At 36.5% G+C, this 15,201-nt stretch overlaps 1 protein-coding gene across 1 annotated transcript in view; it reads left to right on the top strand.

Moving 5' to 3' along the window:
* ZBTB10 (zinc finger and BTB domain containing 10) overlaps positions 1-15,123 on the top strand; it is a 36,056-nt gene extending 20,933 nt beyond the window's left edge. Inside the window, exons 4-6 of the mRNA XM_085314298.1 lie at positions 7,825-7,998; positions 10,151-10,326; positions 13,004-15,123. Coding sequence (XP_085170424.1) covers positions 7,825-7,998; positions 10,151-10,326; positions 13,004-13,309 — 656 coding nt within the window. The 3' untranslated portion in view covers positions 13,310-15,123. The remainder of the gene's footprint in view (positions 1-7,824; positions 7,999-10,150; positions 10,327-13,003) is intronic.
* The last annotated feature ends 78 nt before the right edge of the window (positions 15,124-15,201 follow it).

Genomic DNA, 15,201 nt, shown 5'->3' on the forward strand with positions numbered 1-15,201 from the left:
GTATGGCACAGACAAAAGAAAATTGAAGCTTCTTATTTAACCTGTAGGTTTTCTGCATCAGTAGGCTTATTCACTTCAGTTACACCACCCTCTTTCTGTGTGGGCGTTTTTATGCTAGAGTAACTCTTCCACGTAAGTTTATAGAAGTAAGAAYTGGTCAATTGCTGTTCAGCTCTCCTGGGTTGACAAGCCTTAGTCTTAATTTCAGAGGGAAGGAGTAATGCAACATGAGTGTTGGTAGCTTGGCTTGCTTCTAAGTTGCATGTAGCCTGCCTAAAAGATGGTTCCTTCAACTATGTTTTCATGTTCTCTTTCTTTACTGAGCTGCTTTACTTGTTGCCTGATTTTTAATCCTTTGCATATTGTATAAACTCTAGGTTTCTTATGTACAAAACTTGTAGCATTTTCCGTTTGGTGGAAATGAGACAGGCAGTTTCTTGAGCTAGTTTCTAACAGATACCAGTAAATATATGAAAACATTCCTGCTGTTGATAATGTAGAGAGTTTACATTATGTGTAGAATACTACAATGTAGAAAGTTTATAYGAAGCATTTACTTCAAAGTTTATTGTGATACCTGTCCCTCCAGGGCGAAAAAAAAAAAAAAAATAGCAGACACTCACGTCAAGCACTAGTCTTCACTGGTACAGCTTTTGTCAGTTATAAGCTTTAACTTGTCATATGCAGCAAACAGTACAAAGGGGAGTGAGGAAGTTTGGAATTACCCATTTTTACAATGAAATTTTAACCTTAATTGGGAAACTTTAGCCATTTCTCATGTTTCCAGGGCTAGGCGTTTTCTGAGGGGATGTGACCAGTAAAGCTGGGAGGAAAAAAAAAAAAAAAAAAAAATGCTTTAAGGGGTGGTTGTCTTTCAGAATCAGGTAGAAGGTATGAAAAGTACGAGCTGTATAAAAATTTTGATTTTTCCACTTTTGTTTGCTTGTGACTTGAATTGATCCCCTTTCTAAGGAGAGCATGACAGCAATCTATAAACTTAGTTTATCTTGCACTCCCAGATCTTACCATGTAGAGTTTTGGAAGTATTTGGGAGGTTTTCCAAGGGTTGGAAGGGGGTGTTCTTGCGTTTTTTTTTTTTTTTTTTTTTTTTTTTTTTTTTTTTTTTTTTTTTTTTTTTTTTTTTTTTTTTTTTTTTTTTTTTTTTTTTTTTTTAATGGAATTGCTTCTCTGTCCTGTGCCCTACTTTTCTATGAAATCCATTGTAAAGGCAAAAATTTCTCAGTATTCCAGAGGAAAGCCAGCCTTTGGCAAAGTCTGCTGGGAATGAATGATACTGAAGTGCTAGTTTAACACTGAGGGGTTTGGTTAATTATGCTGCTGCTAAGACTGCCTGCAAAGACTGCCTGCAATTAGGGAAGTTAACGTGAAGATCTGCTTAGCACTACTTTTCAACTATATAGCATACAGTTGTTCTAACAAAAACAGTCCAAACAGACCACAATAATGGTATCTATGCTTATGTCTTTACATAAAAATAAACACAGATGAAGGCCTGTACTAGTTCTTGGTGTATTTAGCTCAACTACAATGGTCTTTGACATGCATGGTGATACTTACTTTTTCTGTCCATCAAGCTGATGTTTAATTCCGTTTCTTCAAGGAAACATGTTTAACTGAAGGTGATGTTACAGTATAGTACTGGTATTGCCAGACAGGATGTGCAGCTGGTAAAAATGACAGCAATAGCAGCTCTGCGTTTGATGCAGGAAGAAACTTGTGACTTTACTGTTCAGAGAACCTTTGAATTAAGGCTAAAATGGACAGAAGTTTAATCTGTTCCCCCCACCTGCTTCTGATGCTTTTTTTTTTTCTCCTCTTATTAGAAAGAAAAGAAATTGGCAACCTTTATTTCTTTGGATTTGTTCTGCAATTGCTTTTTCAGCCAAAGAGGTAGCAAGAAAATAGGAGCAAACTGTAATGCCAAGTTAATTTGGTAACCATTTAATTTGATTACTAGCATATCTAGGATGGTTGGTGCTTTTTGTCAGATTAAAGGATCTTAAGCCTAAATACCAGTTGGTTTCTAGAAAGTTTCAGGCAGCTTTTCAGGTGCATCTCTCCTTGAAAGTCTGTTTCTATTAAAGAGATTTGATGAAAAGAGGATGTGGAATGTTTGTATTAGAAAGTCTTTGAAGTATCACTAAAGATGATACTTGAATACTTTACTTGAGAAAGTTCTTCAACTTCAAATCCTTAAATTAACCTGTTTACAGCATTCATGATCTAGCCCTTGAGCTCACAATATAGTCCAAAAGTTTGAGTGAAAGAATCTTCTTGATGATAAAGTCAAGAAGGGCTATTTCAGCAAATAAGGCTATTTCAGCAAAATAGCGTAATGACTCTCATACTGTTGAACATCTTCATCAATGACCAGGGCAGCAGGACAGAAAATACCAGCAACTTTACAGATAACATAGAACTGGGAGAAGATAGTTGATAGGCTGCAGGGACACGGCTGGGCTGCTGTTTAAAAGAACGTCAACAAAGTATAGGAGCTGGCCAGCAGGAAACCTTGTGAGGCTCAGAAAAGACTGTCAGGTCCTGCGTCTGGAAGTAACAGGCCTCTGAATCAGTAGAACTGACCACTTACTGGACGGGTGGCAGCTCTACAGGAAAGAGCCAGGGCATCCTTTTGGACAGCAAGCTGAACGTGAGTCAGTAGTGCATCCTAGCAGCAATGAAAGCTAAGCATTCATTGAATGGTATTAGCGTGACTATAGCTATCGGGCTGAGGGAAGCGATAATTCTCCTCTACTTGGCACTGGCAAGACTGCTTCTGAAATACTGTGCCAAGTTTAGGGCAGCCCAGTGCAGGAAAGGTATCAGCAAGCTGGAGGGAGTCCAGTGGAGAGCTACTAAGGTGATTAGGAGGCTGGACAACATGTTGAAAGAGAGGCTGAGGAACTGAGTTTCCCTAGCATAGAGAAGGCCAAGAGGGGATCAGAATGCAGTCTTCTGCCATCTTAAGAGGATTACAGAAAGGATGAAATACTTTTTGGAGATGCTTAGTGAAAGAATGAGAGTCAAAAGTCACAAGCTGTAGCAAGGGAAATTCTGGTTGGATGTAAGGGAAGAACTCTCTTGACTGTGAAAGTAGTTGTGTAGGAACATATTGTTTAGAGGAGGTATAGAATATTTACCCTGAAGATATTTGAAATTTGACAAGGCCCAAGCAACATATAATCCCACTTTGAAGTTAGCCCTGCTTTGAGTAGGAGGTGAACTAGGTGACCTTCAGAGATCCTTCCAAATTTACGTTTTTTTTTTTTTTTTTTTTTTATTTGACTGTTATTTTTTTTTTTTTTGTTCTTTGAGTAGGAGGTGAACTAGGTGACCTTCAGAGATCCTTCCAAATATTTACGTTTTTTTTTTTTTTTTTTGAGTATGTGACTGTTACTCTTCACACAAGTGATCTAGATAAGAAAGGTTCTCAAGTTTCACTGATGTGGGCTTTATTGAGAGATCAGTAAAATAGCTTTCTAAATAAAGGCATAATGAATGGTACCCCTTTCTCAGGAAGCATTTTTTTGAGAACGTGTGATAAGCAACTTGAAAAAGCCAATATTATATATTTGGCAACAATTGATGGCAGTTGGGCAGGAGCATTTGATGACAGATCTGTCTTTATCATCAAGGTAGTAAATAGATTCCTTCATAATTGGGAAATAGTAAAAATTAAGAGCAATTTAGAGTGGCACACAGAATAATCAGAACAATGGCACGGAGAAAATGTCTGAAGTTTGGGTGAGACTTTTGTTGCAAGAGGCAGTTCAGAAGTGATATTCTTTGACCCTTTTCAGAAGTAAAGTTAAGGATGTGAGTAATACCCTTGGAAGGTGGAAGAAAGAAAATACATTGCATTTGGTTTGTTCCAATAGGTCACTTGTGGCAGTGGTCTCTCTTTTTNTTTTTTTTTTTTTTTTCCTGTCATGTGTTGCCTAACATAAACAAATCCAGAGAGCTGGATTTGTTGCTTCAGTAGATTGTATCAGTAGATTACCACTTCTCTCTTTACAATGCTTAATAGCTATGGCCTAATTGCTTAATCTGTTGTCTTCTAAATTGACCTGAACAAGCAGTAAATGTCAGAAAACTTGGTGAGGAAAATAGTAGTATTCCTTTTCCTCCTTTCTTTGGCACTGTTTTTAGTGATAATTAGTATAAAGAAAACAGCTGAAAGTCCATTACAGCCATCTATATCTACTATGCTCTTCTGTGTCCTTTCCCTCAGTGCACCATACCTCCATATCACTTTCTACAATGACCTATTCAATAACTTCTATTACACTTTTTTTTTTCCGCACTGATCTTCCTTTCACTATTCATAATGTTTTTTTTATTTCCTGGAAATTCTGCATATTCGTAGTTACAAAGAAAGAGCAAAACTCTTCAAAATGAGGGTGTTTTTACTTGCATGCTTTTGGTCATTCTTTCCTCACTTGCTTCCCAGTAYCACCACGACAACCTTCAAAAATGAAAATCAGCATGTTTAATTCATGGTTATCTTTCTTTCACAGAAGGAACAAATTAGAATATAAAAGCCTTCCATAAAATTTTTGTTGGTTGTGTAGAAGCCTGTATAACTACTTTAGTAAATTTGCGTCTTTGCTTAGGCTAACATCTTGACTGTTTTAATTCCAGTAGTTAACCATTTTATTTGTGTTGTGGTTTATTGCATGGGGCAGCTTTTTTAAGGTTGAATTACAGATATAAAGCTTTTCTATGTAGGGTAGAAGTGTGGGGCAGATGTTGCAAGCTAACTGACATGTGAATCATTAACTTACACCTGTTTTGGGAATGAACTAAACTGTAAAAAGGTATCCTTTGATCAGAGGAAAGCTATGGTCACATGAACTGTCTGCATCTTGGCTGGCCTAGAAGATTACTGCTTCTCCATTACCCTCCCCCCCCCCTTTTAGAGCTTTCTCGGTGCTGTCTACGTTCTCCCTCTCAGATCTGCCAGCACATCTGTGTGTGTAGTTGCTTCCAATCTCCCATGAAAATCATCTGAGTTCATGTTTATTTGATAGGACCAGGTTAGCCAATGACCATATCTGCTGTTGGGCAAGCAGGTTTGAGAGGTGCAGTACCTTGGGAGGAGGAGATGCTGTCTGTTGGGTTTCATATCCTCCTTTGCCTGGTGAGCTCCAGTGAGAAGCTGGTCAGGCGGTATGCTGGATGTCCACCTGTGAAACTAACGGAGGCTAAATGTTGCACTTTAGGTTCAGTCTTTGTATAATGTATTTGTCTTTCCTGTATGGATGAGCCATTAGACATGCTTTTTGTTGTTGTTTTGAACACGTTATATGTGGGCTTAATCTGAAAGGTAGCTTGCTGGATCAATTACTCTTTCTCAAAATAAGTATTAAGTTTAGTTCTGATATGCTTAGTCTTGTATTCTGCAGAGTCTGAAGTGTCTGTAGCAAACTCTTATCTCTTGTGGTATCTATGCCAGTGTTCTTTCGTGTTATGGCAGGTTGTCTTTTTCAAATTGAAGGTAGAAGGATTTGGTAGCTGTTATTTATATTAAACTAAAACTCCTGAATCTCTCTGACTTTATCACAAGTCTTATGCTGAGATCTTGATCTAACCAGGGATTTGAATTTCTGATTACCTCAAACTTCAGTACTAGCTGTGAGCATAAATGTTCCTGGTGGAATTTAATTTATGTTTTCTTAGATCCAGAAAAACTGTCAAAGTGACCAGTGCCATAATAAATGGGCTTAGCTTGGTAGATCTCTTATGGTCAGTCTTCAAAATATGTCTATTTTGAAGAAAGCKATACAATATTGCCTGTGCACAGTATATATGTAACATATGTGAGCAGCCAAGGCTTGGTCTGCTGATTTTACGGATATTCCATATGAAGAAAAAAGTGATCAAAATACTTTGATCTTCCACAGTTMAATCAGAGATAAGGACAGGCCTTTTAAAGGGGAACATTTATAAAGAAAAAATCTTTAATTTTTAAGATTATAGCAATTGTTTTATTTCTCTCTGCTAGCGCCTGAAGTCATCTTTAATTTGGAGACTTTTATTCTCTATGTCAAGTCATCTTTGCTCATATCCAAAACTGCACAGTACTGGTTCCTCACTCATCCTTCCTTATATGTTAGAGGGGTTTTACTGCTCACCTCAAAGGAATGTGTAGTTCACATGTGTATAGGATATTTGTGTTCTGTTGTCTGAGCTACTGTGAGATGGCTTTACTGAAGTCTGTATCTCCAAATGAGTGCAAGGAGTTCTTTCTTCTGCTGGACATAATAACAGCTATTAGAATCTGTAGTTTAGAAGAACCATTTTGGGGTCATTTGTTTTTCTTCTTTGGCTCTTTAAGAGCAGGGAGGCTTAGTTTGTTTACTTCAGTTCCCTTTTGAACTGTTGCCTTGTAGATGCAGCTGCTCCTGCCAACCATAAGAGTGGCTGAGCAGTAGAATGAAACTAATGTATATACTTAATGCTGTAAGAATTTATAACCTGTATCTTTTCCTAGAAGAACTGAGAAGATGACTGGTTCTGTGTGCAATTTATCCACCACTAGCTTTGTGAAACTGTGGTTTGTACAAAGAGCTTTGCTTTCACAGAAAGAATGAGCAGTGTAAGGGCACATGAAAAATTCTTAAGACTATTTAAAAAACTAAACTTTTGAGTTTTGAAAGTAAAAGTGTATCTATCTGTTAACACTGTTCTCAAGATCTTTGGCAACAGTGATATTGGGAATCCAGTGTGTGGAGTACCTAAGCACCATCCAGACAAATGGAAGGAGATCTGCCAGTTTCCATTGCAGTTTGTTTATTTAACAGCTATGTGTGTGTGAAGAAAGTAAAGGATTTATGAGTTCATGTTTTCCAACAAACTCCTGTCTTGGGGATTGGCGGCAAGGGGTGGTGGGAGAGGGGAGGAATTGATTTGCTCTTTTGTCAGAAGAATCTTTGACCCACAAATATGATTCTGTCAAATGGCTAGTGCAGCTCTGTGCTATACTATTCATAGTTCTTTTCTCTGTGCTTATATAATAGTGATTCTGTATTCACTTGTGCATATTATTACTTGTGACAAAAGCATAGAATTAAAACAAGCAAAGGTCTCTCTTCTTTTTAAGGCATTGTTAACTTGTGAATGTTTTCTTCTTTGGAAGAAAGAAAAAGCTACAAGGACCATGCAGACTGCATGAAGGGCTTGTCTAAAGTGTACATGTAAATAAGCAAACTACTGTTATACTCTGGTATATTTAAAGTAATTGCAGTTTCTTGAATTGATGTGGTTATAGAGTAATGGAGATGATTATTCAAAAAAGGATTTAGACATAACTGTAGGATACTTTATAAACTGTTCTGCATACCTTTTACATATACCACTGAGATTGCTTAAAGCAATAAAGAAAATCGTACCTCCAGTAGAAATATGTACTTTTGTACCAACTAGACTGCCTGTGGTAGACCAGATGAAGTCACTGTACAAAGCAAGAGAAACTAGTGGAAAACTTCTTAGTCCTGTCATAATGATAGTGAGGCTATAAAGATACTTACCATAAAAGTTACTGTGGAATGGGAAAGGCTTTGACTTGTTCTCAGGATGTGGAGGAAAAGGGTGCTATGAGAAGTATTTCAGAGATCTAATTTTGCTGAAATTAGGAATGCATTTTCCTCCTCATTTCAGTGTTGAAGAGCATGTGAAAAACAATTATGATAATTACTAAGTTAAGATTTTAAACATTATYAAAAAAAAACTCAAAAATGCTTTGAAATACAGCTTGACTGATTAAAAAGCAGGAAAATTAAAGTAACTCTGTATCTGTAATAGGTACTTCAAGTGACTTCAAGTACGGACTGATGCCGGGTACTTCAAGTGACTTCAAGTACGGACTGATGCCGGGTACTTCAAGTGACTTCAAGTACGGACTGCTGCCGGGTACTTCAAGTGACTTCAAGTATGGACTGCTGCCAGAATCTTGGCCAAAAGAAGCTTGGGAAAATGGCAAGTATATCTGATAGAGAGGAGGTTGGTTTTTTGCCTCAGATACAAGCTTTTTATTTTGTGTCACTGATTATGTATAAGCTATTTGATTAGCTTATACATAGATTTATAAGATTAAGTGTTTATATAATAACCTTCTGTCATACCATTTGCGTTCCTGGGTAGTATAAGTAGTACTGTTTCCTTGGAGAGAGAAAAGGGAATTCAAATGTATGGAAGAGTTAAAAGCAACATAATTTTTATCAGCTCTTGTCTCATGCCTGAATATGAAGATACCTGAAATTTCTGATAATGTAGTCCCCCCTTCAATAAGCTGACTAAACTTCTTTGATGAAAATACAAGTTTAAATATAACTTTAAAAGTATACTAGATCTCTATATGTACTTCTCAATACATGAATAAAAACTTTATTATGTTAGAGGCTGGGAATTCAATGCAGCTGTAACTAAAGCCCTTTTCAGTCAGACCTGTGTTGCATGGCCTAGCTTCTTACAGTTTGTGCCTCACTTAGATAATTGTGTGCTTGAATTATTGTAACTCTTCTGTCTGAAATCACTTGAAAAATATAAGAAAATATTATTGCTATATTCTTAAAATACACAAAACTTTTACTAATAGGAGGATCATAAGGACATATGAGATTGGGTGATAAGAATGCCTATCTCTTTTTTGTAGTACTTAGAAATTACTAGGATGTGGTTTATGTTTACTTCTAATATTTTTGTTTTTACAAGAGAAGAAATTGAGTCATAAGAAGGTGAAATGCATTAATGGGCCAGATATTAACACCCAAGTCTTCTACAGTCTTCCTGTTCTTGAACCGTTAAGTTGCTGTATCTGTTACAGCCCCAATGGCTATGTCATACTTGTGTTGATGGATACAAGACTACAGTTTGAAACTCTTTGAATTTCTTACCTTTCTGTTCATATAGGCCATTGTATTGTTACATAGGTGTGTTGACATTCAGCTTCCGTGAGTGCTCAGAAGTAGCAAGGTAAATTTCTTGTATACTAGCAAAACTTCCATCTCATGATGAATTTCGAAGCTTTTTAACTGGAAAGTGGTGTTTTATCTTAGATACAGGCATACAGGTCTGTGCATATGCGTACAATTATTTTGGCTTTCCTCCTGCCAGCATGAACTTCAGCAGCTCTTGTACATATAGTCACATGGCCTTATCCAGTGCTTTTTGAATCCTTTCTTTTGTAGGCAGTTACAATTATGTTCATAAGTTTCTGCGTCAACTATAGTAAATTGATCAATATCTTATCCTCAAAATAATCCATGTATTTCTGTGTGACCTTCTGTATAACTGTCACACCATCCCATGCTTCTTTTATTTAATGCAATAACATGCTCTGATGGTAAACCTCAATTTTACACATATCCTTTGAGCAAGCTGCATTATTCCTGGTCCAAGGATATAAATAGCTCCCTTCCCTCATGAGAAAGATGAGATATTGCTACTTCCAGAAGTTATCTGCCCTCATTATTTCTTATTCTGTTAGACCAAATTAGATTTTGAAAAGGGAATAGCAAAGATGTAAGCCAGTAACTTTCTTTTTATAGCTGTTTCAGAATTATGCTACCTTTTACCATCCTATTCCTTTTGTCAAATTTATTTCTTATTTGATTATATTATCCTCCCCACCCTCGTCCTCTGCAGAGTCAGATCTTGTCAGGCAGTTCCTATATGTAAGTCTCATTAAAATGCTGGGGGAGAAGATCATAGCTGACTAAATATCATAGACACCTAGTGGGTTTCTAATCTAGAATAAAATGTTTTCTAATATAGGTGACCTCTGGAAAATAGAATAGTGCTGGAGAAATTATATGAGAGATTAATCAGAGCATCAGAGAACTCTTCCTATTTTTAATTAACTTACTGATTCATGAAATCAGATTTCCCTCCAAAGAACTGATCTGTACTCTTGTACTAAAAATTTCTGGTTTACTAATACCTATTTTTCTAGCAGAAGTGTATGTACTGGACCTACCAATTYTTGTGGCTTCTGATTTGGCTGATGAAAAGTAGTGTGGGAACTTCTTTGTTCTGGCACCTACTTGCTGCTGGGCATCAGGTAGAACATATCAAAATAGTTCTTCATTTTTTATCATCTTTTTTTAATTAATGGCTTGTTTTCTTGTAGGCGATTCCTCTGCTTTAATCATGAACAAGTTGAAGTGTCCACACTGTAATTATGTAGCCAAGTACAGAAGAACACTAAAGAGACACTTGCTTATTCACACGGGCGTGAGATCTTTCAGTTGTGACATCTGTGGGAAGCTGTTTACTCGAAGAGAACATGTAAAGAGACATTCCTTGGTAAGTAACAATAAATTCACATGTGTATATGTGTATGATTGTATGAGTGTATAAATATGAGCTTTTTAGTGTTCTCAGATAATTTAATAGTTTGCATAAACACTGTTCTCATTTGTCACCATATAGATAGCTTTATCTTAATCTAAAATGGATGAAGATAAATACATCTGTGTGGTAACTATCCCTCTTAATTTTTAATGGAAAATGCAGTATCGGTTAAGACAATCTGTGGAATTCTGATAGAGCTAATCTCAAGATGATTTTAAAGTGACATATAAAGAAAGGCAGTGTATTTAAATATTCTGTAAATAATAAAAGAAAACTTTGGCTTAGTATTACAGCTATAGAATAGCACATTAGTTCTGTGATGCTATACCACCATTTTTAGTGTGGGCACTCTGTTAATCAACTGTATAATATCTTGAGGTTTTTCTGAAATACTTATTTCACAGGCAAATGATGCTATAGTATAAAATCTGCTTTAAAATTTAGGTTAGAATGAAAAATATTCAAGATGTAGAGAGTAAATGTCCTCTGGCTAGTATCCTGCCAATATGAAAATCARTGCTTGAGTTAAGCCTGTACTGTGCATGTTTATAAATTGAGATTTGATTAAAGTTTTCTTTATCTGAGGATCCAGAGACGTATACCTGTACTGAGTATTTTGTAGGTAATTTTTATCTAGTTGATAAGGAAATTGATGAGACTTTTTTTAATTGTAAAAATAATAAGGTGTTTTTTAGGGGAGTAATGAAAGCAAGGTTCAAGCTGTGATCTTATGAAACTCGTTTTGAAAAATGTTTTGCAAATATTCAAAATAAGTTAGTATGTGAATTTGGATAAATGGGCCTTAGTTGTTTGGGGATTTTGATAGTTTTCTTGAACTCTGAGAGTCTATGGACCTCCTTGTTCCCTTATGAAGGTATTGCATAAGATCCCCCTCATCTAGTTGGCATTTTTGTTCATTGGTGAGTAGAAAGTAGCAGTGAACTTTCCAGTTTTAATGTGGATGCTAAAAACAACCAACTAACTATAACCCCTGTGCAATCACAAAACAGTCTTTCAGTTACCCAGTGATGTTTTTCTTACATGTCCCATTGGACTTCTCTCAGCTTAAATATATATGCTTACATTCTACCACTGCTGCTTTTGTCCCTGCTCTCATACCACTTGGTAAAGACTTAGATGCCTGACAGGCAGGAGGACCTGTGGTATTAGTGAGTCTGAAGGACATTTTGTTCTATAGTAAATGTAGGCGACTGCGGTGTTGGAGGCAGTGATGGTACAGTGCAATCTCTCTTACTGGGCAGAGGGGTGAAGGTCGCTATCAACGTATTGATGAAGTGGAGCAGCTACTCTTCTTCCTTTGTAGCTCACTAGAGAAGACAACCGCCAGCATTAGCAGAGTGAAACTTCAGGTTTCTATCCTGTAGTATCTGATCAGGTCTTGTAGCTGAAACCTCTTTTTCTCCAGGGAAAAAGGTGAAGTCAGACAGATTTTTAAATAGCTATTGAGTGAAGCCCAGCCCAATCCTGTGCCTAACGTGAAGTGTTTTCTTGCTGGATGGGTTCAGAATACTTGTTGTTTTTCTTCCATTCAACAAATACTTCACATAAGCATTTTGCTTTGTGTGTAATGTTATCATAACAAGTCTAGACACTGAGTGGGGGGGCAAATCCACAGCTGGCCCTACAGATAATACAGAGGGATTGAAGTGACTGTATTTTGACCTTATTTTTTTGTTCATCTGGGTAATAATTTCCATTTTATCTAAAATGGCATCTTTTTCAACACAGTCTCAAGTGAGATATGTAAATACACAGCTGTAACTTGTTGGGACACCAGATGCAAGAATTTGTTCAACTTAAAAATTCTTCCAAGTTGGGTAACTAGAATTCACATTTCAGCTCAGTTAAACCAGGATATCTGGCAATATTCCATGTAAATAGCATTTCTTGTCAGAGCAACAAGTCCACTTCTCACTTGCTTTTGTCAAGTCCATTTCTGCCTTTTCTTAAAATGCATTTCTCAACTTTTTTGTAACAAGTATATTATTAGTTAAAGATAAATTTTATGATTGATCAACTGGTGAACAGCAGTCTTCTAACTTTACACACAAACCTTCCTTACATACAGGACAAAAATAAAACTCGCCAAAGTGAAGTGGAAGGGTGTTGTGGGGTTTTGATTGGTTTGTTTAAGAGTGAGTTTCAGGGAGGAGGGTGTTGTTTGGTTTGAGTTTTTTGTTTTTGTGGAAGAGTAATCTTTCTGTTTGTATAGAATTTAAACTCTTGCTTGTTCTTAATGTTTCTGGAGCTTAAAATTATAAAGGCAATTTTCTACATAAAGAGTATGTATGTACATATTATGTATGTACTGTGTGCAGCATAAGTGCATATACCATGCTTGTTGCCTCTGAGTCTTGTTCTGTACAGTGTGAGTAGCCATGAAACGGTCACTGACCTGTTTTGAACACTAAGCAGGTAGTTTGGATGTGGGCAATAGTCCTGTTGTATTAATGGATCATCAGTAGCACTTCTCTTTCTCTGAACAGTGTTGGGGGTCCCTTTCTGTAAGGTTCAAGAAAGTGTTTGTATTACTAAGTAACTAGCAATACTATTTTACATGCAAATGCAATCTGATCCAATTCCAGTTGTTAATATTTCTCTTTCTTAGGTGCACAAAAAGGATAAAAAGTATAAATGTATGGTGTGTAAGAAGATCTTCATGCTAGCAGCCAGTGTTGGAATAAGACATGGATCTCGACGCTATGGAGTTTGTGTAGACTGTGCAGATAAATCTCAACCTGGAGGGCAAGAGGGAGTAGATCAGGTGCAGGACACAGATTTCCCTAGAGATGAAGAATATGAGGAAAATGAAGTGGGAGAAGGTGATGAGGAGCTTGGCGATGATGTGGAAGAACAGAATGACCAGTCTCGATGGGATGAATCTGGGGAAGTTTGTATGCCTTTAGATGACTGACGGAGCATATGGCTTCAGTGTGCCGCAAATGGACACTATGTGGATTGACTATTTGAATTTTTGGACTGAAGGCTTGCGAAATATGGTACAGGCTGGATGGTAGTTATGTTGCTGTGAAAAATATAGGGTCAAAGCCTTATAGCAAAAAAGGATTATTAATTTTCTATGATATTTGCACAGGACTGTACAGCATACAACCATTTGGTTGAATTATACAGAGTCCTCACATCTACAGTCAGTTATCAAAAGAAAAAATGTATTTTTTATTATTTATAGGATATAGCTATTTGGGTCCTAATCAGACATAGTAGTAACTGTACTTATTATGTTACACATTCATGTATCTGTTAACATGAATGAAGAAAATTGCAATTTGGTATGGAAGTACAAAGACAGCTTCCCCAAATCCAGTCATAGTTTGTCAGTGAACCAGTGAAGCTAATTTGGACTGATAGCTCTTGTTTCCATGAGCATGTCTTTGCCATACAAACCTTACCTCTCCCTTACTCAGATAGGTGAAAGCCAATCACTTAAGGATGCATCATGGATAATGCCAACGCCATACTGAAATTTGGTTTTTAAAAATTTTGGCTCTAAGCCAGCACGTGGTATAGGTGATAAGCACTGGAGAAGTTGATAACGACATTAATTTAGTGTCTGCTTCTTCACAGTTTTGAATTTTAAAGGTTCTTATTGTTTCATCAGTTCCAAAATAATCTTGCAGAAAAAATGACCAATAATAAAAGTAATAGCTTGCCTAGAGCAGGAGTAACTCTTCTCTATTTAGTCAGAAGAGATAATCATGCTGAAAAGTATCAGACTGTAGTAAAGCTTCCCCTCCCTGTCTCACCCCTTCCCCCCACCCCCCAACCTTTTGATTCCCCTAGTGTATACCTCAGTCCCACAGGAAAAAAAAAATGCAAGGAATGGAGAAAGTGTCATATTAAACAACTCTTTGGTTGATAATTTCTTGTCCGCTTTTTGGCTAGTTTGTGATATGCATTGGACACTAGGCTATTATGCCCATTGTTCATCATTAAAATGAATACAAGATATTTTTTATTCTTTTGTATTTAATGGGTTGTTGCTAGTGTTTAATATAAACAAAATACATTTAACTTGTTGAATTAATTTGCTGGAACTTTTTTAAAGAACAAAAACAAAGTCCAAAGCAAAATAATGCTTTGAGTTGTCTACTTCTCAGAATGATATGCTCCCTACACTCTTTATTTTAAATTTTCAGGTGTCATTGAAACTTCAATTTTTGTAGCCATGCAGATTTTTTTTTCCCTAAACTTATATTGTACCAATGATTTCAGGCTCCTTTCATAGGGAGGGGAGGGCGTTACATGTTCAGCTCCTCTGCTTTGTCTAGCCTAAGGCAAACAAATTTAAGTAATCATTGGAACGATACCTCTGATGTACTATTATGTCACAGTGAGTAAATACGCAGAGCATTTATCATAACACATAGCTAGGCCAGTGTGACAGTACTGTATTAAAAAAAAAAATTGAGGGTCACCGTATTTTTCAGCTTTGTTTTAATTTTGAAATAAGTATATTTTTTCCTATTTTATATCAGGTAACTAAATTATGCTAGTTGTGTGGATAACTTTGAACTATGCTTTGACGGACAGAATCATAATGGTGCTCCATCTGATCAAAGTTGGTATGTATTTAAAGAGACGAGCTTTACTGTTGTTGTCTTTTACATCAGTAGAACAGTAACGTAATGTTAAGACATTGTATTTACCGATTGCAGCTGAGAAGTTGAACTACAGTTATTTGGGAATTAAAATGCTTTTTTTAAATCATCCATTTATTTCATTGGTAGTTTCCACATCATTGTAAACCAGACAGATAATTAGTTTTTCTTTCTTTCTTTTTTTTTT

This window comes from Rhea americana, unplaced genomic scaffold (assembly GCF_003343005.1).
Source record: "Rhea americana isolate MKP2758 unplaced genomic scaffold, rheAme1 scaffold_40, whole genome shotgun sequence".
Lineage (NCBI taxonomy): Eukaryota > Metazoa > Chordata > Aves > Rheiformes > Rheidae > Rhea > Rhea americana.